We start from the raw sequence: 27,030 nt of genomic DNA, 5'->3' as shown, positions 1-27,030 counted from the left end.
TGATCTCTGTCTGTCAAATAAATAAATAAAATCTTTAAAAAAAAATAAAAAAAATAAATAAATAAAATCTTAAAAAAATATATAAAGTTAATAAAAATGGGGAGAAAATTACAGTTTTCATTTCATTCTTCTGCAAATACTAGCTACACTAAAACTTATGTGCAACAAATCATAAAACTTTGAAATGAGTTTATTTCTGGGGCACCTGAATGGCTCAGTTAAGTGACTCTTGATTTTGGCTCAGGTCTTGAACTCCAGAGTTACGCGATCCAGTCCATGCTCAGCAGAGAATCTGCTGAAGATTCTCTCCCCTCTACCCCTTCTCCCACTCTAAATAAATAAATAAAATAATGAAATTAGTTTATTTCCTCAGACCTACACTAAAAGTCCTTAAACACAGAGCACTTTTTTTTTTTTTTTTTAAAGATTTGTATGTAGTTATTTGAGAGAGCAAAAAAGCAGAGGGGAGAGGGAGAAGCAGGCTCCCCACTGAGCAGGGAGCTCAACGCAGGGCTCAAACCCAAGACCCTGAGATCATGACCTAAGCCAAAGGCAGATGCTTAACTGAGCCACCCAGGAACCCCAAATACAGAGTATTTTAGCAAAGAAGAAAATAGAGGCTCCTGGCTGGCTAGGTTGGTAGTGTGTGCAACTCTTGATCTCTGGGTTGTGAGTTCAAGCCCCACAAAAATTTTTAAGTATATTTAAAAAAGGGCCACCTGGGTGGCTCAGTCGTTGGGCATCTGCTTTCGGCTCAGGTCATGATCCCAGGGTGCTGGGACTGAGCCCTGCATCCGGCTCCCTGCTAAGCAGGGAGTCTGCTTCTCCCTCTCCCACTCCCCCTGCTCCTGTTCCCTCTCAGTGTCTCTCTGTCAAATAAATAAATAAAATCTTAAAAAAAAAAAAGTATGTATTTTCTTAAAAAGTTACCTAGCAGTTTTTTTTAACAAGTCTTTTAGAATGAGAAAAGATGACAAAGAGAAGGTTCTAACACAAGGACCATTATTTTCAGACACTTTGGGACATTAAAACCTTTTAAGTTTAAGAGTTCTATTAAAAAATTCTCTTACAGCAGCTTTCTTTCACTTTTGTGACTACTTCCTATAACTGCTGAGAACAATTTCATTAAATGCTCTGACAATTTTTGGCCAAAGCGCTTCAACTGTAGATCAGCTGTATTTGCTGATATGCCTAAGCAACCAGTCTACCCTAGTAAGATTTAATAAATAAGGGGCGCCTGGGTGGCTCAGGGGGTTAAAGCCTCTGCCTTCTGCTCGGGTCATGATCCCGGGATCCTGGGATCAAGCTCGGCATCAGGCTCTCTGCTCAGCAGGGAGCCTGCTTCCCTTCTCTGCCTGCCTCCCTGTCTACTTGTGATCTGTCAAATAAATAAATAAAATCTTAAAAAAATATATTTAATAAATAAAAAGTAAGGAGGTGGGGAACCAGGAGAATGATGATGGATATATAATAAAGGGAAGAGAGAAGAGCACATAAAAGCAAAATCAGATTTCTAATGGGTACAAGTCCCAGACAGAATTGCCATGAGCAAAACATACATTTATTTATGTCTTACTGAACACTCCAGCTTTTATACACGAAGATGCTACTGACTCATCATAACAGGGCAAGTGGTATGTCAAGTTTTGGGTTTTTTTTCCCCATGGTGCTGTCATGTGGAACCAGCCAATGACAGCCCATCCCTTTTTTAAATAGCACTTCCATGGGACACCTGAGTGGCTCAGATGCTTAGGCATCTGCCTTCAGCTCAGGTCATGATTCCAGAGTCCTGGGATTGAACTCTGCATCCGTCTCCCTGCTCGGCAGGGAGTCTGCTTCTACCCCTTTTTCTCCCCCTGCTTGTGCTCTCTCACTCCCTCTGTCAAATTAAAATAACATAACATAATGTAATATAAAATAAAGAAAATAAAATCTAGAGCCACAGGCCAGACAGTTACAATGAGATGTGTGGTAAGAACAGGCTGAAGTGGTCAGTCAAGGTTAAGCTCCGGCCATGGATTTGCTGTCTGCAATAAGGTAAACATAAGATCCTCAAGAACAAACACAAAATTAACTCCAAAGTCCCAGTTAACCAGAAAACAACCAAATGCTAGAAGGAAGATGCATGCATTCCTAGAGCTTAAGGATCTTGTAGTGGTAATAAAGAATAGAGGAAAATCACAGCCAAGATCTTACTGAATTCACACCCCACCCCCAAATTTCCCATTAGGACACATTCATCCTAATCTTCAAATCAATCCAAAATCTCAACAAGAACAATAATGAGTCTAAAGAAACAATCTTAAGAAATAAAGATAAGGGACGCCTGGGTGGCTCAGTTGGTTAAGCAGCTGCCTTCGGCTCAGGTCATGATCCCGGCGTCCTGGGATCGAGTCCCACATCGGGCTCCTTGCTCCACGGGGAGCCTGCTTCTCCCTCTGACTCTGCCTGCCACTCTGTCTGCCTGTGCTCGCTCTCGCTCTCTCTCTCTGACTAAATAAATTAAAAAAAAAAAAAAAAAAAAGAAATAAAGATAAATTTAAAGACATTAATCAGGTGCCTGGGTAGCTCAGTCATTAAGTGTCTGCCTTTGGCTCAGGTTTATGATCCCAGGGTCATCCCAGGAAGCCATCAGGCTCCCGGCTCTTCAGGAAGCCTGCTTCTCCCTCTTACACTCCTCCTGCTTGTGTTCCCTCTCTTGCTGTCTGTCAAATAAATAAAATTTTAAAAAATAAATAAAGATATTAAGAAAATGTGAACCAAGGGAAGAAGTTTCTAGCCTTCAGTATCTGGTCTGCCACTTAAAAAACTAGAGGTAATACCCATACTAATCATCCTTTCCACCTGAGTCCTTACCCAGTTTGTATCTATGATTATAAAATACAAAACTTCATCTCTAGGAAATATCTCCAAAACCACAAGGTGGCAATATTACCTAAAATCTGCACATTTGAAACCTCTTCCTGTAATACATATTTATCTTTCTGCAGATTTATTTTTTTTCCTCTAAACTTAATATCCCCTTATTTCTACTACCATCCTACTCTCTCCACTTTTAAGAAGTCCTTAAATACAGCTGAGACATATTTATTTGCCGGCTATAATTTATTGACCTTAAAAACTGATATTTAGGGCGCCTGAGTGGCTCAGTGGGTTAATCCTCTGCCTTCGGCTCAGGTCATGATCTCAGGGTCCTGGGATCGAGCCCCACATCGGGTCCCGCATCGGGCTCTCTGCTCAGCGGGAATCCTGCTTCCTCCTCTCTCTCTCTGCCTGCCTCTCTGCCTACTTGTAATCTCTCTCTGTCAAATAAATAAATAAAATCTTTAAAAAAAAAAAAAAAAAAAACCTGATATTTACCCCTAAAATTAAATTTACTTCTATACCTCTCAACTAAATGTTCCTATGTCTCCAGGGGCCTTGAGAGAAAGTAACAGAAATTTCAGTGTCCCTGGCTGAACCTAAGAGAATGTGGATAGGCTAACATGATAAAATGTGATTATACTAAAATCACTTTCATAGAGCGAAATCTAAAAAACAAAACATATGAATAAACAAAGCAGAAACAGACCCACAAATACAGAGAAAAACTGATGGTTGCCAGAGGGGAGGTGGGAGGGATAGGCAAATGGGTGAAGGAGAGCGGGCCATGGTCTTCAAGGTATGGAATGAGTTAAGAGGATAAAACATACAGCAAGGGAAATACAGTCAATGGTACTGTACTGTGACATAGCCTTACATGGCAAGAGTTGGTAGCTACATCTGTGGTGAGCAGAATATAACATACTAACTCGCCCAGTGAAATCACTATGTTGTACTTGGACACCTGCGTGGCTCAGTTGGTTGGGCGTCCGACTCCTGATTTTGGCTCCAGTCATGGCCTCAGGGTCATGGGACTGAGCCCCACGTGGGGCTCTCCACTCAGCACAGAATCTCCTTAAGACCCTCTCACGCTCTCCCTCTACCCCTCCCTAACCCTCCCTCTCTAAAATAAATACATCTTTAAATATATATATCTTCAGGGTGCCTGGGTGGCTCAGTCAGTTAAGTGTCTGACTTCAGCTCAGGCCATGATCTCAGGGTCCTGAGATCATAAACCCTGTCTGGCTCCTTGCTAACAGGGGTCCCCCTTTGCTCTCTCCCGCTGCCTCTCCCCAACCCGCTCACTGTTCTTTAAGAAATAAAATCTTTTTAAAAATCTTCTACCTTCTCATCCCCTTTTAAGTTTTTCTAGGTGCAGAAATGGACACTTAATTTGAATGAATTTCTGGGAATCGAAGTAGGAGCAACAAGACTAAGTTAATACATTCACATTTCCTATCATCAAATTACTTCCAAGACTGCTAATTAGAAGCTGAACTCCTATACACATTTTACCAAAAGGGTTAGAAGTAAAAAGCCTAGATAATCCACTATTTTCAGTACCTAAATAATAAATATGACTATGAACAGAACAAGGATAAGATAAATCACACATTAACATTTTTTAGCTTAACTAAGATAATGAGAAAACACTAGCTCCAAATCAAATGAAATGATGTGACAGTCTTGACTATTCTCTAAATCACTCATTGGCTTTAAAGTAAAAACATTTGAACCAAAACTAATTTCACAATAAAACCAATTTCTCTAAACACTGCAGAATATAATTCAACAAATAAGGTTTTTAATAGCTTCTCAAATCCCTTCCATTCCCAGTACAAACATATTTCGCATTTGACAGATAAATTCAGAATGAAGTAATCATGAGAATAAGCTTTCCGGACATCTGATGATAGTCTCCAGCTCTAACTCCAAAAATATCTTGTAGAACCATTAACAACTCCCTCACTATCTTTCTAGTCCAAGCTATTGTCATCTCTCATCTGGAATGTGCCAGACTCTTAAAAGACCTCCCTTTCACTCTTGTGCCCTCTTCAGTATATTCTAAGGGTTGGACTCCAAAATGGAAACTCATTAGCACTTTTAAGTACCATGCCAAAAGTTACTGAAGAATCTGATGATCCAAAATAAACAAGTACATATTTATATAGGTCATAATCATTCATAAAAAACCTGCATGAAACCTGTATCCAAAGAATTTGTATGTAACTTAATTCTAACACCCAAAGTAAGATATTTCTCTGATTTACAAAAAATGCGAAAGCAGGATGGCTGGGCATCTGCCTTTGGCTCAGGTTGTGATCCGAGAGTCCTGGGATTGAGCCCCACATTGGACTCCTTGCTTGGCAGAGAGACTGCTTCTCCCTCTCCCTGCAGCTCCCCCTGCTTATGTTTTTTTCCATCTCTATGTATCAAATAAATAAGTAAAACCTTAAAAGAAACTACTAAAGCTCCAAGAAGTTTACTTGCTCTAATCAGTCATAGTGGTAGATATGATATTAGGTTTTCTAGAGTGCTTAGACTTTCTGCTATTATAAATATGATATGTTAAGACCACAGAATCTAGAATTCATGCTCTAATTATCAAACAGTATATATAAATTAAGGGCCATGTGTATATATAATATATATATTTATATGTATATATAAATATATATAATGTATAAATATAAATAATATATATAAATATATATAAAATGTATATATAAAATAAGGGTCATATGTAACATACTTTATAGAATCCTTTCCCCCTCTGAAAAATGGATTACTTTTTTTTTTGACAGAGAGAGATCACAAGTAGAGAGAGAGGCAGGTGGGGGGAGGGGTGCAGGCTCCCCACTGAGCAGAGATCCCGACGTGGGGCTTGATCCCAGGACCCTGGGATCATGACCTGAGCCGAAGGCAGAGGCTTTAACCCACTGACCCACCCAGGTGCCCCCCAAAATGGATTACCTTTAAAAACCAGCCTTTAAAATCTTAGCTTTGGCAACTTCAAGATGGCTAGTGGCCACTAAATATTACAGCTTAAAATTAACAACTCTCTAAAAAAATTAACGTGCGCACAGAAAGGAAGATATAATAAAAGGAACTAAATAATGCAAAACTTCGGACACCCGATCAAATAGAGATCCAGAAAAGTATGTAAAGATTCTGAGGAATCTGAGATGACTGGGTGGTGCAGTTGGTTAAGCATCTGATTCTTGGTTTTGGCTCAAATCATTATCTCAGGGTTCTGGAATCAAGCCCCACATAGGGCTCTGCTGAGTGGAATCTGCTTAATCTCTCTCCCTCTCCCTCTGCCCCTTCCACTTGTGCTCTCACTCCCTCTCTAAAATAAATCAATCTTTAAATAATGTAAAATTTAAAAACACTAGTGTCTCTTAGAAACAGCCACAGTGTCTCTAAAAAGTAGATTATAACATCAAGCCATAGGGGCACCTCGGTGGCTTGGTCAGTTAAGTGTCCGACTCTCAATTTCAGCTAAGATCGTGATCTCAGAGTCATGAGATCCGGACCATGTTGGGGTTCCACAATGGACATGGAGCCTGCTTAAGATTCTCTATCTCCCTCTGACCATCTCACTTAAAAATTTTTTTCCTTAAATAAATAACATCAAGTTACAGACACAGGATATTAGCCAAAGATACTGCCACCTTTTAATGGACAAAAAATGTATAGGCAAATAATTAGAGACTCACAATATTGACAGCTAATTAAAAATGGGCAAACTGCTCAAAATACAATACTAAAAAGTACTGGCAGGTTTATCAAACACATGTGAGTTCTAACACTGCTTTTAAAGATGAAGTCTTGAGATGAACAGATAATAGACTTTTGGGGGAAAAAGACAGGACTACAGTACAAAGAAAGAAACTTTAGACACCAAATGTACAGGAAAAAAAAGCATGAGCAATTTGAGGTAAGAGGCACACAAAACACTTACTAATGATATATATAATCCAGGAGTTCTCAAACTTGAAAAATAGAAGACAATCACCTATAGATAAGAGCTGATAAAATGCAGATTCCAAGGCCTTGTCTCCACAGATGCTCCTTGAGTAGGTGAGAGAGGACAAGAATCTGCAGTTTAAGTATTCACTGATGGTAACTTATGTAAACTGAGAAACTTCCCCATCAACTTGTAATCCCATAACAAAATGCCTATGGAGCTCACTAAATTAAATTACTAGTAAATCTGGGTGTAGAGCCTAGTTAATAGCATTTCTGTAAATACTTTCCAGATGACTCAAAGCTTATTTTGTATCATTGTTACCATCTTTTTGGTTATACTCTGAAACACTCATCTAGGTCCACCCTGCTCCCCTCCCCATCCCTCTGCAGGCTTATGGATTCCAAGTAAAGTAACACTTGCTATAAATGATTTGAAATTACCCAAGAACTTGTCTGGGTTCTAGTTCTGGCTCACCACTAAACAGAAATAATCTTGCAAATTTGTGTAAAAATTGAGAACGAGATAGACTAGAACCTTCCCACTCAATTTTAGAACCTTTTCAGAGTACATTACATCCTGAGCCATTTGTGTTTCCCCTTATTCCTGCTGCCTGTCACTAGCAGCAGCTTTCACAAGGTTGGGCAGAGTGGATCCAATTAGCTCCATTTTGATGCCTGTGATGAAGTAAGTATATCCTAAGCGCTTAAACATAGATTTAAATTTTCAATTAATTATGCTCTCCTCATATACCTTCAAAGAGGTGAATGGCATCAGTAGATAACAGAACATTGTTGTTAACTGTTTTGAATGATAAATGTGGGGGCACCTGGCTCGCTCAGTCAGTAGAGCATGTGATTCAACCTCAGGGTTGTGAGCTGGAGCCCACACCGGTGCAGAGATTAAAGATAAAATCTTAAAAAAAAAAAAAAAGATAAATGAGAAGATGCAGCAAAGCCTAAAAACAAAAACAGCTTTGGGGCAAGACAAATTCCAGCTTATCTACAACTTAGCTAGTGATCTTGAGAAAGTAATACCTTCTACATCGCAGTTCCCTAACTGTAAAATGAAGACAATTTTATAAAAACTTTAAGAAGGCAGGGAGGGGGGCCCTGGGTGGCTGAGCTGAGTAAGCATCTGACTCTCAGTTTCAGCTCAGGTCATGATCTCAGGGACAGGAGATGGAGCCCAGGACGGACCAGGCTCCATCCACGCTGAGCACAGAGCCTACTTTAAGGGGGGGAAAAAAAAAAAAAAGATGGTGGTGAGAGAACCAAAACCAAAACTCTTCATATACTGCTGGGCCCAACCAACCTCTCTCCAGCTTTACCAATTACCATTCTTTCCACTTCTCATTATTCTGAAAACAACCTAAGCATTCATGAGATCGATCTGTCTTGTCTCCCCTTCCTAGAACACCCTCCCCACTTTCCTACGAGGCAAATTCCATATAATGGTCCATGGGCTTTGGGGCCAAAGAGACTTGTTTCTATTCAGATGCAGCTCCAACATATTTCCATTTATCATTTATTAAGACAAAACTGAAACAAAAGCGTATGTCAGAACTTCACTACTTCATCCATCATTTGAGCAACTTCTTTGCTAAACCAGATAATTTTCAAATTCTGGAAGATTATTTCCTCAGATTTCTGTGCTATTCAAAATATGCAGAGCCACAGACATGACACACTTAAATTTAATCTGCATTAATATTTTCTCTATCACTTTAAGGGTAGACAATTAACAAAAACCAAGTCCTGATTTACATACATAGCATTTGTCAATTTTTTTAAAAGATTTTATTTATTTATCAGAGACAGGACGTGCATATGAGCATGCATACAAAAGTGAGCTTTAGAGCAAGAGAGCACTAGTGCACAAGCAGGCTCCCCACTGAGAAAGGAGCCCAAGGCAGGACTCAATCCCAGGACCCTGGGATCATGACCTGAGCAGAAGGCAGACTTTAACTAACTGGGCCACCCAGGCGTCACAGCATTTGCTAATTTTCATGGTGTAAATAACATGGCAGAGCTATGTATTACATAGTTTATATACGGTATTATACATTGATAAAACAGAGGTAAATAACCTCGAGTGATAAATTTGAGTATTTATTATGGTTTAATGGTAGTAATAATTGTATTCTAAGTTTATGTAGCTTAATTTTAATTTTCTTACAAACTGGTTTATAATGTATTTAATATAAATACAAAGGCATTTAAAATATCTTTTAATACAATGTATTTAACTTTAATGTCAAAATAATGTTAAACAGCCTGCTTGCTAAAAAATTTTTTTTAAGATTTTATTTATTTGTCAGAGAGAAAGAGAAAGAGAGAGAGAGAGCACAGGCAGGCAGAGTGGCAGCAGAGGCAGAGGGAGAAGCAGGCTCCCCAGCGAGCAAGGAGCCTGATGTGGGACTTGATCCCAGTACGCTGGGATCATGACTGAGCCGAAGGCAGCCGCTTAACCAACTGAGCCACCCAGGCATCCCATAAACAAATTTTTTTTAAAGATTTTATTTATTTATTTGACAGATAATGAGTAAGCAATAAAACTATCAAGCAAGCAAGCACAAATTGGGGGAGTGGCAAACCCTGGGATCATAACCTGAGCCGAAGGCAGATACTTAACCAATGGAACCACCCAGACACCCTGCTAAAATTCTTCAAAGCTAAGCAGCTCACAATTAGCCAGCTCCACATCACTGACATGACTGAAATACCAATTCCACAACTTATTAAGCAATGAGACCCTACACAAATAACCTCTTTGAGCCTGCTTCCTCATCTAAAATGAGAATATACCAAACATTTATGTGCCCCTTGTGCCAAGCTCTGTGCTATCATCTGAGTGTTTATTACTCATTCTGACATGGTTCAAATGTTCCTTCCTCCATGAAGCCCTCCTCAATTTCCCCGAATGTATCACTCTTTATCAGAAAACCATTTCTTCATTATACTCTATTGCAGCTATTATCCTGTAAAGGTGACACCTCATTTAAACACAAACATTTGTTCAAAGACGGATACAAAGGGCATCGTTCAAGGAGAGCCAAATTCAGTGTCATCTATTCTCTTCTAGTCCTCCCTTAAGGAGGATGCAGAAAGGCACTTCATCTATCCACAAAGCAAGGAAGGTGAGGAGTAACACAAACAGAATTTCGTTAACCCTTTTGGCAGAGAGACAAGTAACTTATCTGCAAGACCGAAGTAGACATAAACAGCCTTAGAATTTTACAAAAAGTTCAGGTTTGCCATTTCAATTAAAACAGGACACCGAGCATTGCATTAGTTCTGAAGAGGCAATTTAAACCAGTGGTGGAAGGCAGAAATACTAAATCGAAAGGAACAATATGCCATGATTATTTATTCCCTAAGAATTTAATAAGAAAACACATCTGGCTAAAGTGACGTATTCTAACTTTTCTATCACAATTTTACTTGTGTATTTTTAATTTTTTTCTAAAGCTGAAAATGGAGCAGGGGTGCGTGGCTTGCTCAGTCAGTGGAGCAGGTGACTCTTGATCTCCAGCTCATGAGTTAAAGCCCCACACTGGGCACAGAACTTAGTTAAAGAAAAAAGAAAAAGAAAATGGAGCCAAGGTTGACAGCTTCAAGTATTTCCCAACAACTGATTAAAGGTCCAAATCAAAAGGTTAGGAAGATGGCCATAAAGGAAAAGCAACAAAAAAAACCCCACAAAACCTCCTTATAAAGAGAAACACTGGGGCACCTAGGTGGCTCAGGCAGTTAAGTGTCCAGTTCTTGATTTCGGCTCAGGTCAAGATTTCAGAGTGTGAGAGGTTCCTCCTGCTTGAGATTCTCCCTCTCCCTCTGCCCCTCCCCTTCCTGCTTTCTCTTTGGGGAAAAAAAAAAAACCGAGAGAGAGAGAGAGAGAGAGAGAGAGAGAGAGAGAGAGAGAAACATTACTTGCACCAACATCATAGGAAAACTGGATTTTAAGAAAAAGGTAACACTTTTCTTAAATAATCATTTCTATGTTCCTCGATAAATCTTCAATATGTTTTATTTTTATATTTTTTAAGCTTTTATTTGAGAGAGAGCACAAGAGAGAGAGCATGTGAGCGCGTTAGAGGGAGAAGCAGACCCTCTGAAGAGCAGGGAGCATATTGCTGGGCTGGATCCCAGGACCCCAGGATCATGACCTGAACCAAGGCAGGCACTGAGTGAACCACCCAGGGACCCCCTCTTCAGTATGTTCTAGGTAATAATTTTTTCATTAATACTAATGCAGTAAATATTTTTTAAATATCCATATATCTTATCTGTACTAAGATTTACTGGGACTCTATCAGTCCTTTCTGTCATCCATGTCCTTCTAGCCTCAAGTCCTTTATTTCTTATATGTATAAGTAATCGGTCAGAAATTACAAAACATAAATAACCTTCCTAAAAAGAGGTGTTCAGTAGCATACATTCCTTTCATGAATTTCGAATGTTCTTTCATGAATTTCGAATGTTATCTTGGGCTAGCTAACCCTCTTATTCTTGATTTCTCTGGTATAAACTATTCCATGCATAAATCTTCTCTACTACATACCTAATAAGAGTTTTTTTGATCTCTTCCTGAAACCCTCCCATGACTAAGAACTCCATTTCTGGAAAGTTCTCCCTTCTATTTACAAAAATCTTCCTCCCTATAACTTCTATTCATTGGTTCTGGTGCTATCTTCTGACAAGGAGAATAAACCCATTAGTCTTTTGTTTTTTGTTTTTTTTTAAGATTTTATTTATTTTTTTTTTAACAGACAGAGATCGCAAGTAGGCAGAGAAGCAGGCAGAGAGAGAGGGAAGAAGCAGGCTTCCTGCTGAGCAGAGAGCCTGATGTGGAGCTGGATCCCAGGACTCTGGGATCATGACCCAAGCAGAAGGCAGAGGCCCAACCCACTGAGCCACCCAGGTGCCCCTAGTCTTTTTGCTTTTAAGTAAAACCTATGCTCAGCATGGGGGTTGAACTCATGACCCTGAGATCAGGACATCAGGTATTCTACCAACTGAGCCAGCCAGACACCCCCTAAACCTACCAGTCTTTTTTTTTTTTTTTTTTTAAGATTTTATTTATTTACCCGACAGACAGATATTACAAGTAGGCAGAGAGGCAGGCAGAGAGAGAGGAGGAAGCAGGCTCCCTGCTGAGCAGAGAGCCCAATGTGGGGCTCCATCCCAGGACTCTGAGATCATGACCTGAGCCAAAGGCAGAGGCTTTAACCCAGTGAGCCACCCAGGTGCCCCAAACCTACCAGTCTTAAAGGCATTTGATACCAGCTATCATATTCCCCTTCTAAATCATCTAAGCTAAACATTCTGATGAACACAGGGATATGATGAGAAACAGATAACGTGTATGAAACACATCACTGGAAGAAGTGAGCTGTTACGAATTCAGTAATGATAATTGTAATTACCATGTACTGGTTCACCTTTACTTCTACAAGCTTCTCACTGTCTTCCATGCAAAGGTAATGACAAGGAGTACCGGATGATTTATGGAATTGTTTAATCACTGCTATATCACACACCTGAAACTACTATAACACTGTAGGTTAACTAGAACTAAAATAAAAACTTTCCTGATTCAAATGAAACCTTCCTTTTAGAACTTTTTTAAACCAATTTTGTGCCTTTCTCAGTTTCCTTCTATATCAAACTAACTGCATGAACATTTCATTCAACTCCCTTTTCCTCAGCCAACCTCCAACAAGTTTCCATTATGGAGAAACCTACTCCACAAATACCAATTAGACTTGCTCTTAAAATGTACAGGACTTCTTGTTCCAAATTATCTACAGTCACAGATGTGGACGGCCCTGAACTGATCTATGTTTATTCTTCCCCCAAACACCTCTGGCTACCTTCTATACATCTTTCAAGGCTCAGCTCAAAAGATCACCTCTTCCAGAATTTCTTCTGTGACCAACCCACCCACAACTCAGGCTGGTTTAGACAGTCCTCACTTTCAAACTGGCACCATGTATGTATCTTGTGAAACTGCTTTGTTTTGTATGCTTACCTGTCACTAATGTAAGGCTCCCTGACATACACTCCAGATTTCTCAGTAGTATCTAGCATACAGCAAAGAAAAGATATAGGGGTGCCTGGATGGTTCTGTCTTTAAGTTCTGCCTTTGGTTGAGGTCATGACGCCAGGGTCCTGAGATGGAGCCCCGCATCAGGCTCCCTGCTCCATGGGAAGCCTGTTGCTCCCTCTCCCACTCCCCCTGCTTGTGTTCCCTCTCTGTGTCTCTGTCAAATAAATAAATAAAATCTTTAAAAATATATATATAGGGACGCCTGGGTGGCTCAGTTGGTTGAGCGGCTGCCTTCGGCTCAGGTCATGATCCCAGCGTCCTGGGATCGAGTCCCACATCGGGCTCCTTGCTCCGCAGGGAGCCTGCTTCTCCCTCTGACTCTGCCTGCCTCTCTGCCTGTGCTCACTCTTGCTCTCTCTCTCTCTGACAAATAAATAAATAAAATCTTTAAAAAAATATATATATATATATATATATAGATAGATTATGTCAGAACCTTGCTGTATTCCCTCTCCATCTCTCTGTGTCAAATATACAAATAAAATCTTTTTTTAAGATTTTATTTATGATTGACAGAGAGAGATCACAAGCAGGAGGCAGCAGGCAGAGGGAGCAGGCTCCCCGCTGAGCACAGAGCCCAATGTAGGCTCAATCCCAGGACCCTGGGATCATGACCTGGTTGGGTAGACGCCCAACTGAGCCACATAGGAGCCACCATAAATAAAATCTTAAAAAAAAAGGAGGGGGTGCCTGGGTGGCTCAGTGGGTTAAAGCCTTTGGCTCAGGTCATGATTCCAGGGTCCTGGGATCAAGCCCCACATTGGGCTCTCTGCTCAGCGGGAAGCCTGCTTCCTCCTCTCTCTCTCTCTCTCTCTGCCTGCCTCTCCGCCTATGTGATCTCTCTCTCTGTCAAATAAATAAATAAAATCTTTTTTTTTAAAAATTTTATTTATTTATTTGACAGAGAGAAATTACAAGTACACTGAGAGGCAGGCAGAGAGAGAGAGAAGGAAGCAGGCTCCCTGCCGAGCAGAGAGCCCGATGTGGGACTCGATCCCAGGACCCTGAGATCATGACCTGAGCCGAAGGCAGCGGCTTAACCCACTGAGCCACCCAGGCGCCCCAATAAATAAAATCTTTAAAAAAAAAAAAACATTGTAGGAAAGATGTGAATAGGCATTTTTAATCAATGCATGTTCACTGCAATGTTATTTCAGCTGGGAAAAAAAAACATAAAGCAGCTGACAAATCTAAAAATTAAGGATTGGTAAATTATAATAAATCTATGAAAGAATACTAGGAAGCCATCAAAAGTCATGTCACAGAAGAATATTTAACAATTAGGCAAAGGTTCTAAATAAATGCAGAAAGCAGGTTACAAGATAGTATCTGAAGTACACAAAAGAGTAAACCACATATGGAAGATACCCCTAAAATTTGCTGAAGTTTCAAGCTTGAAGCTTCTATGATACTGAATTGCAACAAAGAACAGAGCAAGTTGCTAATAGTAGGCTAAAATGGCTATAGTTCTGCTTCAGTGTGTTCTGCCAAGATACATACCCAATCATGGAACTTTAGAATAGCTGTGACATCATTTTCAGGATGAAGCTTACGTATTTCCCCACTTGAGTTACTATGCCCACTTGGCACAATTTTTTGGAATCTTGTAAATAATACACAAGTGCACATACAAACACCCCACCTAAAGGAGTCGACTGCCTCAATGAGCTAACAGTTTGATTCTCATGAAACTTGTTTTATCTTGGAAGCCTAAAAAAGACTAGCTTTACATCAGTTATGTAAGAATGTTAAGGTTAACAGTAGACAAGAGAAGTAAGGCAATACTGACTGAAATGTTAACTGGGTTTAGAAGCAATCATAGGGACCTTCCTGAAACCTTAGCAATCTCTTCTAACAGAAGGTAAACTAAAAAGTAATCTGACACAAGTATGGTTGAAACTTTCTTTTTTTTCTTTCTTTTTTTTTTTTTTTGTAATTTGTTCACCAGCCTGAGAACAATTCATATACTCATTCATCACAAGTCTTTACGGAATGGTTTTAAGAAACATCCATTAGGGGCGCCTGGGTGGCTCAGTGGGTTAAGCCTCCGCCTTCAGCTCAGGTCATGATCTCAGGGTTCTGGGATCGAGCCCCGCATCAGGCTCTCTGCTTAGCAGGGAGCCTGCTTTCTCCTCTCTCCCTGCCTGCCTCTCTATCAAATAAATAAATAAAATCTTAAAAAAAAAAAAAAGAAAGAAAGAAAGAAAGAAAGATCCATTAGTTGGCTTAACAAAGCCCCTAAACCTTGATTATTACCACTCACTATGAAAACATCACAAAGCTGGTCAATTCCAACATATGACTCTTACACCTCCTTATGAAGTTGAATTATTATTCACTGAACTGCTCCAGTGAATTTAGTACAAACTTGATTAAAAGTCTACATAAATTAACAGCATTCAAATTTGCTACTTCATTTTTAAATCCAAATTTCCCCACTACTTCCAATACATACAAGTCAATCTTATCAATTAGGCTGTACATTCCTGTCCTTGCCCTATTTTTGTTTTTGCCTTCCTATTTTTAATCACAACATGTGGGACAGAACTTTGCAGATGAAAGCAAGCAGATTCATAATATGGGACTGATACGCATGTTTCAAGTGGTTAAACTAAGCACCTGGATGCCCCTCACACACTTTAATAATCTACTGTGAAACTACATGACGTTTAAAAGGTCATGGCCTCCCATCCTTGAGTTCCTCTATATTTCTTTTAAAGATTTTATTTATGTATTTGACAGAGAGATATCACAAGTAGGCATAGAGGCAGGCGGCAGGAGGTGCGGGGGAGAAGCACCACCATCCCCCTCCAAACAGAAAGCCTGATTCCAGCCTCAATCCCAGGACCCTGAGGTCATGACCTAAGCCAAAGGCAAAGGCTTAATCCACTGAGCCATGCAAGCACCCCCTTAAGTTCCTCTAGATACAGGAGACTGTTAAAACATCTTTAGAGCCTTTCAGATGTCTGGTGAAAATAATCAGTAAACCATTTCCTCAAGATTATGGTAGATTTTTAAGTTAAACCGGTAAACTTTGGGGAAGGGAAAAGAGGAATTTAAAGAAAAAATTTTTTGACAGTGAATTTTCATAATGTGGCTCTATACTTGTAGCATCACTGACAAACATATCTCCATTTTTTATTCATCTGCACACACCAGAAGGCAACCATCCTGCTTTAGATGGACAACTATGACCTCTGAGTCTGTGTTATCCAGGTGGAGAATCTAATCATACAGCCCTCCTCCTACTGCTCAAAAAATAAGCTTTTATAGAGGCATAACAAGTGCCTCAGATCCTATAACAAATATATAAAACCTGTATAAATTCATGACAAACCTAAGAAAAATATATTTACATAAATTTAATAAACTTAATTTTACATTTTTTTTTTTAAGATTTTATTTATTTTATTTGACAGACAGAGATCACAGGCAGGCAGAGAGACAGGCAGAGAGAGAGGGAGGAGGAAGCAGGCTCCCCGCTGAGCAGAGAGCCCGATGCGGGGCTCGATCCCAGGACCCCGGGATCATAACCTGAGCCAAAGGCAGAGGCTTTAACCCATTGAGCCACCCAGGCGCCCCTTAATTTTACATTTGAAGCTAACCACTTAGGATTCTCTCAATCATTAATGTATCTTTAAAAAAAAAAGTCTTCTTAAAAAAAAAAAGTCTTCTTGCCCATAATAATCTTTTCACCTACTTCCTACATTTAAATATGTCAAAGTCCTAGATAACATAAACTCTGCCTCAACTCGCATTTTACCATTCTCTATGGTCTTAAAGTTTACATTCACTCAATACACACAGACCAAGTATTACCAACACCTTCCAATAAATTCCAACTCTTTTTAGTTTGGACCTATTCCCCATCTGCCCAAGATGGTCACTTGTTACAAATAGGGAACAAGAGGTTACTCTTCAGGAATACAACAGAATTTTAATAACGAGAGATCAGCTTTTTATGATTATCTGTTTCCAAGTTTTATATAATACATACTATGTTTCCAAACTGGAAAAGGGTTTTGGAAAAAGTAACTAAGCAGAACACTAAGGACAGGAACAAGGAAAAAGTTCCAAAACATTCCCTAATACTTCCAGTAATCAAAGGCAAGCAGGGTGGCACACCAACTCCTGACTTAACCACCTTACCTGACTTAAGCCAAAAGTTAATTATAACAGAACTTTAACCTTTTCTCTGCCATATTAAGGCCTCGATCTTTTCCTATTTGATTTTTCATGGTTCTATCACTTCAATTATCCCCTTTGCACTTCTTCTGGCCTGTTCTTCACCTCTTTTGCATCATTTAAATTCTGCTTTCCGTTAACTTAAGCTTACATTTCTACACATGAAGCCAAACAGTAACATCAGTTATACTTCCATAAAGGCTTAAACTGTTAAGTGATACGTTTGTTATTTACAGAGCTTTTATTAACCATTCAGAATACCTCTCCTGTTCTCTCTAGTTCCTTCTCCTTCCTTATAAGTCTTAAGAATGGTAAACTGGTTACCTTTTTAACACTTTCTTCTTCCTCTTGGCGTTTCTCATAGTGTGAGAAGTCATCAAAAATCGAAGTGGTGTGCTTGTAGCTGGCTATGATTTTCAACACCTGCTTAGCCTTTTCCAGAGGCACTTCCTGAGTGTCCCTGGAGTTGGTCACTGGTTTATTCTCGTTGTTCTCTAGGCGAATGTGTCGCAGTTGGCTATTGGGAACGTCCTTCACAAAAATCCACCTGACATCAAAACGACCCTTCCATTTGTCCTGGGACCACACACCTGCACATGTGTTGTAGTCCACAGCAGATTTCATTTCTGCAACGCCACAGAAGTGTCCACTGCCGTTGACACTGAAAAGTAAGTAAACGGGGCCTTTCCCGTTCATGGAGCGATAAGCAGCATCCAGTCTCTTGTTACCGTGCTCTGTGCTGCACCAGATATTATACTTAATGGAACGGTGGATATCGTCCTCAGAGTAGCTCTTAATGATGAAAACCCGGCCATGTTTCAGATTCCAGTCAAAATCCTTGGGGTTATAGTTGTTAATGGACCGCAGCTTCTCCAACACTGGGTGAGGTTCTGAAGGAGTAGATCCAGATCCAGCCTGAGACTGTCCTACTCCATTACCATCCACCCCATTATGACCGAACCCACTGCCACGGTTCCGAGGTGCTACCCAGCGGGTTGGCTGAGTTGCCTGTTGCTGGACTGAGAGTTGGGCAGGCTGTGGTGGAGGTGGGGGCAATGGCTGTGTTTGTTGCCCCACGGATGCCTGAGCCACTGGTGGGCTATTGTTAGCCTGCTGACCTACAGGCTGGGGAGACCCCTGGGTTGGCTGCTGACCTATGTTCTGAACCAAAGCCTGTGAGGGGGCTTTTGCCACAGGACCCTTATTATCCCAAGTTCCAATATCCATGTTATGCTTTATTGGGGGTGGTGGAAGACTTGACCCTGCAATGCCATTCTTGGTCTTCAACTTCGGTTGCTGTTTCGCCGGCTTGCTAGCAATATCAGCCCAAGATGCTGGTTTTGGAGGAGCGATGGTTGCTGGAGGCAAACTATTGGAAGCCACGATGTTACCAGTAATGGACCCACTACCAACTGCAGAACCTACAACTTTTGGAACACTGCTTGCAACTTCTGTGCTACCCAACTTCAGTGCTGCCATCCCTTGGTCTATAGTATTCATGCCAGGAGCCTTATTGAGGGTCTCACTGGCAAAAGCTGACTGTCCATCAATCATGGCTCCACCTAAGGAGCTAGGTGCATAAGCATAATTGCTACTATATCCAGAGCTCTGAGTAGACTGTCCCTGAGAACTGTTATTTCCCCAAGCTGAGAAGTCAATCCCACTGGGAAAGAAATTAAAACCATGCTGACCAAGAAATGGAGTGCTACCCAGGGCTCCTGGTTGTCCGAACATTGCATCTGGTAGGAAGTGAGGCTCTCCGTTGCTCAGCTGTCCATAAGAAGTCAGATAGGGCATGGCTGTATCACCCCCAGTAGACCAAGCAGCTTCACCCAAAGAATAGGAGAAGCCAATAGAGGGACTGTAGTAACTGGGCAAATAGGAATCTGACATGGCAGTATATGCATTATTCTGTGAAAAGGAAAAAAAAAAAGGCAAATCAAAATTAAACACAAAAATTAATAAAACAACAATAAGGACATTTCCTCTTCCAACTATTCACCCAATTCAAATGCGACTAGAAAAGCAACTATTTCAGGTGATCTCTTCCCATAAACTTCCTGGAATTCTTACACTGAAAGAGATTTTAGTTTCATAATTAAAATGTTTAAGCATTTCAAGTTAAACTGACATACAATTTAAGCCTTAACTTTAGCAGTATACAGTTTAGGACATACATATAAGCCTTAATTTTAGCACTAGAATTGAGGAAAGGGAAAACCCAACATCTCACCAAAAGAATTAAGTCTTTGCTCTATAGAAGTGTTGAGATGATGCTTTTACTAAAAACCAGTGCTCTGTGGATTCAAGGAGTGTGAACTTTGACAGATCAGAGGAGTGTTCCTAAGAGTTTCCTATCAAAACCATACTATAATAGATAAGAAAACAATAGCAAGAACTGGAAATTTCAAGTTCTATCCCAAAAATCTGTGTAGCCGTTCCTCAACCATAAACCAAGGTTTATTACACTTAGTTTACATCATTAGCCTCTTGGCAAACCATTTGGGAACATTAGGAGATATGACTATTTAATTATAACCTGGGAAGGCAATGCATAACCGCTTCCAAAGTTTAAAACTGAAAAATGTTGCTATCTGGTCTACTTCACCTATAAAATTAATGGCTTCAAATGCACACCTGACTTTTCCATTAAAACTAGGGGAATTCCAAAAACATTGAAAGTCTGTATCTTTAAGAATTATTCTAAGGAATAACCAAAAATATAAACTTACACTCAACTAGTCAGCACATTAGAAGACAGACTGCACTGCAAAAACCTCAATCATTCTTGACCTAAGTAAATACTGTAACTCACAGAATAGTCCAATAAGGGAGAAGCTGTAGATATAAAAAATTGGTCTGAATATGTATGGATATAGCTCAACTCAAAACAGAGTATCCTAACTTCAAAATAGCTCTGGTACAGGCGTACACTTAACCTGATGAGCACTGAGTAATACATGAAATTGTTGAATCACTATACTGCACTCCTAAAACTAATGTAACACTGTATTAACTGCAATGGAATTAAAATAGCAGCTCTGGTACACAAGAAGCCTTTAACTACTGAATAAAGAATTTTGTTCTTAAGAAACTTGGATGACCAGAAGTATGTCAGGCCTGTATTATCTGTATTATCAAAGCCAACACTATTCTCCCTAGCCAAACATAGCGCTTGAAAATTAAATGTTTCAACTAATACGGTTTGATAAAAATGGTCCTTTTCTCTGCCAATATTTTCCTTACCAAAAAAAGGGGAGAAAAAGTAAGTCTTTTCACACATCCCCTTAGGTTTAAGAGAAATCAGTTTCTCAAAGACAGTGTTAAAATTTTAAGACTCAAATCCATTAGGAATAAGAAATTCAGTCTATCATCAATGGATTAAGCCTTAAGGATTATTCCAACATAAGGCAATAAATAATGGTTAAAAGGTAGATGAACTACTCTTGATAAACTACAAAGATTTTCAAGTTATCCATCTATTCAACCATGATATGATTTCTACTCCCCCATACCCCAGAATTTTTTAAAGACATTCAAGCTTTAGCTTGAGAAGTAAAAAACGCACTTAATATCACAGGTTATGCCATCATATAGCTGAGTGCCTACACCTGAACTGGCAGGTTCCCACATGCCCCTGAGCTCAAAAATCTGAATTACACAATGTTTCACAAGAACTACCTAGAATTATGTTTCCAAATGCTCCCACTCTCCCTGTATGATTATGTAAGCAAACTACTTCAATAGCAGGAACCTATAAATAGTTCATTCCTCTACTTCCTTCCTACTTTTCCTGATTAACTGGTTGCCTTCTCTGAAAACTTTTCCCAATCACTCGCTTAAATGGTTTCTTCACTCTCAATGGAGAAAATTTTATGTGGGGTATCTAAAAGTTTTATGCAAGAATTAGGTCCAAATATGGGCATGCACCAATATGTCAAGTTTTCAAAATCTAGTGTATGGCATCTGTTCAGAATTTATATAGATATCTCATAAGCTTTTTCATTTTTTAGGGTATCTTCGATGAGTTACTGTAAGTTTTCCTTCTGGTTTATTAAATCTGTGGGTTTGTATTTATTAGCTAAAACCTTGTGAGTTATATCTTTGGGACCCAGAATATTAACACAAAAGAACTGACAAATGAAAGTAGTTTCTACATACACAGATCATGTTAATATATGAACCAATATAGACCTAAAAGAAATTAGAAAAACAGGTTACACAGCAAAATCCTCAATCATTTTTGATCTTCATTTGTGCCAAAGAGTACCTTATCTTCCTTTAACTCCATTTTATAAAATTCTATAGCTCCCACAAGTGAGAAACTAGAGGTGTACAAAATTGGTTTCTACAGATATAGACACATCTCAACTTGAAAAAGGAATACCTAAGTCCAAAAGTTAGGATAACCTAACAACCCACTAACTAGTGACCAGATGAAAAGGAAGATTGCAGTTCTACAGCACTAAATAAAGTTCAGGAGATTTTTTATTAGTTTTTTCCCATCACATATGCATCCAATTTTCCTAAAAGAAAAAGGTTTGGGGGGTAAAAAATCAGAATACTTAAACTGAGTATTCTTCAGTTTTGCACCGTTACATTCTTGGTAAGGAGAATTACTATCAGGTGCTGCTGGTATACTATAAAATGCTATCACTTCCAATCTCAGAATTCTGTTTGCTGTCAACAACGATGGGAATCTTAAGTCTATAACATCTGTAGTAACTCGTTTACCACACACGGACTGGTATTAAAAAAATCACCCCCTGAAAATGAGATTCATTGATAAGGCAGAGAAAAAATACGGTATGTTACACCCTCTGATCAGGCATGTAAATGGTTAACTACTCACGGGCCTTGCCTGTGGACTCAAGTAAGGTTCAAAATCATCATCATTTAATCCATCCTTTTGATGTACAGATCCATTTTGTACTGAAGGGGAAAAGATTCAAATACATTAGGAGTGTCTCAATCGCACAACCTATCTCCCAAATTAAGCAAATCTATTCTAACCCGGAGAAAAGCCTCACTAAACAGAGCAAGTCAGTCTGAATTTCAGAAAAAAACGGATAAAGAGGAGAATGAAAGCGGAGCAATATTCGTCAATGAAAATGTCTCCCTCCACCCGAAGCAAGTTGATCTTAAAAAGGTCATTTTATTGGCTCCTCTAGATTTCAATCCCCTCCGGCTTCCCCTCCCCCATCACATGTGAGTACTTCCAGAGAGTGATCCACGAGGATGAAAAACAAAGGCCTTCTAAGACCTACAGGAAACTAAGGACCTGGGACATTTCAAAACCGAATCCACCCCCACCCTTAATGAATTACTCCTTGTTCACTGAAAAGCTGTTCGCCAGCTGCAAGAACACACCGAAAGGGTCAAATACTTAAGTGTGAGGCACCTGCGAACTAAGCGGCTTCCGAAAGGTCCTCTCCCTGGGGCGCTTCCCGGAGACCCCGCCCCCACTACTCGGCGTCCCCCCTCCCGGCCCAGGGCCACCGGCGGAGCTGGGCTCACCTTTGTTTCCTTGACCTTTTGGTCTCTGCGGGCGAAGAAAACGTCGCCGAGCAGCAAGTCGTCCAAGGAAGAAATGGAAAAGGAAAGACAAATTAAAGCCGGGTCGGAGACGGGAATAAAGGAGCAGGCCTGAAGGGAGGCGTCAGGAATGATGGTGAGGGGGAGGCTGAAAATGGGAGGCGGGGAAAAGCGCAGGCCGGCGGGGCCCGCGGAGAAAAAGCGGGGGACGCGCCAGAAACAACGCGAGGAGACTAGCGTTTCAAGGAAGGGGAAGGAAACAAGGAAGAAAACGAGGCCCGCTGAGAAGAGGGAACGCGGCGCGGCCGGTGGGCTCCGAGGCCCGGAGAGAAGCGGGGAGAGCGGGCGGAGGGCGAGGCGCTGGGCGCGGCCGGCCTGAGAGGCCCGAAAGCTGGCCAGCGAGAGGCGCCGCCTCGGCTCGGCCCGACCGGGGGCGGCGGGCCCGGGCCTAGTCGGGCTCCCTCTCGCCTCACACAATGGCCGAGGCATGCGGGCCGGGCCTGTACCTGCTCCAAGAGGCTGCTGGCCGACATGGCTCTCGGATCCTCGCGGGTAGCGACAGCGGTGGACTCTCGTCAGGGCGGCGGCGGCGGCGGATGAGCCCTGGCGGCGGGAGCAGGCGGCGCGGTGGCGGCTTTTGTCCCTGACACTCGGGGGCCTCGGCGGACGCAGCGGAGACACAGCGCGCGGCTCGGGCTCCGGCTCCGACTCGGCGACGCTCTAGCCCGAGAGCTCAACGCTCGTCTCTATGTCTTTACGCGCGCGCCCGCCCCTCGCAGCCGAAATAAGGGCGCCCAGCGGCGGAGGCGGACGGCGCGCGCGGCGCGACGCTGACTCTCACATTCACTCACCCACGCGGAAGGCGTCCGGCGCGAAGCACTCCGGGAAGGAAGGGACGAGGCCGCAGTGCCCTCTGGTGGGCTGGAGGAGCGGAAGCGGCGAGTGCGGCCTCCCCGCCCCCATCGCCTCGGGATTGGGGCCTATAGGAAGGTGGGGGCGGCCAGGGTCGCGCCACGAGATTTTGACTAACACCTGGAGGGAGTAGCTTTAGCTGGAGAAAACCCACAAAAGCCGGTTTCTCAATGAAGAAGTCCCCCCCGGAATGCGAGAGACCTCAGAATAAACCTGCCTCCCAGCTGCAAATGGCACCCCACCCCCATGGAAGGGTGGGTATCCTGATAGGGGTCACAGCCCCCAGGGAAACTTCACAGCCCCCCGAGAAATATGCACCACCACCACTACCAGCAGGGACCTTGTTATCCTCTGTTGGACTACAAAGAGAGTGCCCAAAAAACAAAAACATCCACAAAAAATCCGGTACCCTGCAAAAGAGATTGACATTGCAGGGAGGACAATCTATAGCTCTTTTTTTAGGGAAGTCGTTGGCCACCGTGAATCTGTTAAACTGTGGCCTTTATTTCCAAGAAAAGCACACCACATACATCTACACAAAATGTTCCGTGTACTTTGAACAATTCCCAAGAATCTCTAAATCTATGGACTTGAAGAGAGAATGTCCTTATCTGGGGAAGGAGAGAAATTAACTCTACTTGAATATCTGCTGTGGGTTACGTTTTGTTGATAGGTGCTTTTTTTTTTTTTTAAGATTTTATTTATTTATTTGACAGAGCGAGATCACAAGTAGGCAGAGAGGCAGGCAGAGAGAGAGAGGAGGAAGCAGGCTCCCTGCCAAGCAGAGAGCCCGATGCGGGACTCGATCCCAGGACCCTGAGGTCATGACCTGAGCCGAAGGCAGAGGCTCAACCCACTGAGCCACCCAGGCGCCCCTGATAGGTGCTTTTGAACATTCTAAAGCAGCACCTTCCAAATAGTCTTTAGTCTCTGTTTGACAACTGGGGAAACAGAGTTAGTTAAGCAATGTGCCCAAGGTTACAAAGCTATTAAATAGTCATGTGTATCTGACACTAAGAGAAACATAATAGTGTCCCTCCACGCCCACGAGAAATCCTGTATTCAGGAATCAAAATCCAGAGGAGATCCATAATATGGGCAAAAGCATCCTTAATCAGCAACAAACCCAAACTCATGCAGGGATATTTGATCCTAGGACAGCCCATCTCCTAATAGCTTTTATTATTGCAAATAGTAGTAAACAGATAAATAATGCACTATTAAGGATCAACCTGATACCATCCACTCTCTGGAAACAGGAGGCTTTGGTGGACTCAGTAGTAAAATAAATGATAACACAGCATCTTGGATTTTGCATTATAATTTTGCTCAAAGTGCTGAAAGCATTTTTTTTCTGCCCATAATCATTTTTATATCATATTTATGGTTGGAAGGAATAAGATCAGACACCTATATATGTAATGGACTTCTGGAAAAGACAATAGAATGTCAAGTCTCAGAGCAGAGATCCCAGCAAGAGAATAAAGAAACCTAGTAACCTTTTTCTTTGAGACAGCCAGTTAACCCCATAGCCCACATTTTTGTATAAAATAAGCAGTTGCCTACAGTTACCCTTGAAAGCAGCATGATAGTATGAAAAGAGGATTGACTAAGAATCATGTCCTGGGAAGAGGAGAGACTAAATACTGGCCTCACCACCAGATTTGTAGCATTAAGTAAATTACTGGAAACTTTCAGAGATTTCCCCCATTTGATAAAGGGAAAATAATTACTTAACAGATTTGTTGTGAAGAAAAAGCTTAAAAATACAACAACACGGAAGCAAGTCTGGTACATTGCAGGTTCCTTTCCTGTACTCCCATTAAGGGATAATAGTGAAAATTCCCTCCTTCCAATGACATTTCTAGTGCTTTAAATTTTTCTTACAATAGTTCCCCCTTATCTGAGGTTTCACTCTATGTTTCAGTTACCAATGGTCAACTGTGGTCTAGATCAGATTATTGTACTGACATGTGGTCAGAAGAGCAACAGTAGCCTAATGCCAGGTTACAATGCCTACATCATTCACTTCACATCATCTCAACGCATAGACATTTTATTATCTCACATTATCGCAAGAGGAGTGAGTATATTATAATATTTGGGGGGTTTGTTATTTATTTATGACAAATATCCCACATCCATAATCCTCTCCTGTCAGAAGTTCTTTGAAACAATGCCATCAGCCTCTGCCAGTCAGAGGATGGAGTCATCTGACTCACCTAACCTGTGAATGGCCTTATAGGTAGCAGAGGTTTTAAACTAGCCATATGAGAGGTGGCTGGGTAGCTCAGTAGGTTAGGTGCCTGCCTTTGCTGTGGGGACTTTTGCTCTTCTCCCTCTTTTCTGAGGAAATTGCGTGGATTTCTTTCACTTCCATTAACATCTCTGCACCACAGATTCCAGATCAGTTCATGATCTCAGGGTCTTGGGATGAAGCCCTACATCTCCCTCTCCCTCTGCTCCTCCCCACTGCTCATGTTCTCTCTCTCTCTCTCTCTCTGCCTCAAGTAAATAAAATAAAATCTTTAGAAAAAAATATTAAGCTGGCCATTTGAAACTGCCTGTCACCTTGTCAACCCCAGCCACATGCATCTGGATGGATGTGTGGTCCTTAGGACCAATGACACAGTAGCAGACAGAGCATTTCTGCAACAGGTGCAGGTCCCCAAACTTGCTGACGTCCTACTGCATGTTTAAGGTGAGCCTGCTGCCACCACCAGGACTGTGAGCACAGAAAGCTATAATAAGATATTTTTAAAAGGCCGCCTTCACATAACTTTTATTACAATACATTGTTATAATTATTTTATTATTGTTGTTAATCTCTTATTGTGTGTATTTTATGAATTAAACTTTATCATGGGTATTTATATATAGAAAAAAAACAATATATAGGGTTCAGTTCTATCTGCAGTTTCAGGCATCCACTGGGAGATCTTGGAACACGTGCCCCATGGGCAAAAGAGGACTACTGTAGCTCCTTTGGGATTACTTTCTGTCCTCCAGAAGTTCTCAGGAGTTAAAACGCAAATATCCTTGGAGCAAGGGTAATCTCTAAATCTGTATTCATTCTCCAGATTGGTTGTAACAGGCCCCTGAAGAGAAACACAAGAACAATAAATTCAATCACCAGGAAAAGGGTGAGGAAGTCTGGAGTGTGGTGTGTCATCTTACTGAGATAAACCCCCCTCCCCCCCATGGTTTGAGAAAGGAATACTAGACTGGAAATGGCCTCTCTAGCTTTGTCTCTGCCACTGGGTGGAAAAAGCACTCGAGATCTCTTTTAACAAGTATGTATTGAGGGGTAGGGGCGCCTGGGTGGCTCAGTGGTTTAGGCCGCTGCCTTCGGCTCAGGTCATGATCTCAGGGCCTTCGAATCAAGTCCCGCATTGGGCTCTCTGCTCTGCAGGGAGCCTGCTTCCCTTTCACTCTCTCTGCCTGCCTCTCTGCCT

At 41.3% G+C, this 27,030-nt stretch overlaps 1 protein-coding gene and 1 pseudogene across 2 annotated transcripts in view; both read right to left on the bottom strand.

Moving 5' to 3' along the window:
• The window catches only part of YTHDF2 (YTH N6-methyladenosine RNA binding protein F2), a 28,778-nt gene extending 5,277 nt beyond the window's left edge, over positions 1-23,501 (bottom strand). The window contains exons 1-4 of one of the 2 annotated variants that reach the window (XM_059376890.1): positions 23,170-23,501; positions 22,646-22,670; positions 21,990-22,060; positions 17,453-19,039 (exon numbers count right to left, since the gene is read on the bottom strand). In XM_059376890.1, coding sequence (XP_059232873.1) covers positions 17,453-19,039; positions 21,990-22,060; positions 22,646-22,670; positions 23,170-23,196 — 1,710 coding nt within the window. In that variant the 5' untranslated portion in view covers positions 23,197-23,501. Of the gene's footprint in view, positions 1-17,452; positions 19,040-21,980; positions 22,061-22,645; positions 22,671-23,169 lie in introns of both variants that reach the window. The other variant, XM_059376888.1, reaches the window with a different exon arrangement.
• Positions 23,502-25,732: 2,231 nt separating this feature from the next.
• Positions 25,733-26,269, bottom strand: LOC132001948 (small ribosomal subunit protein eS21-like; annotated as a pseudogene).
• Positions 26,270-27,030: the final 761 nt, after the last annotated feature.

This window comes from Mustela nigripes, chromosome 14 (genome assembly GCF_022355385.1).
Source record: "Mustela nigripes isolate SB6536 chromosome 14, MUSNIG.SB6536, whole genome shotgun sequence".
Classification (NCBI taxonomy): domain Eukaryota; kingdom Metazoa; phylum Chordata; class Mammalia; order Carnivora; family Mustelidae; genus Mustela; species Mustela nigripes.
Note: the sequence above shows the minus strand (reverse complement) of the source record. Positions and strands in the feature narration are given on the sequence as shown.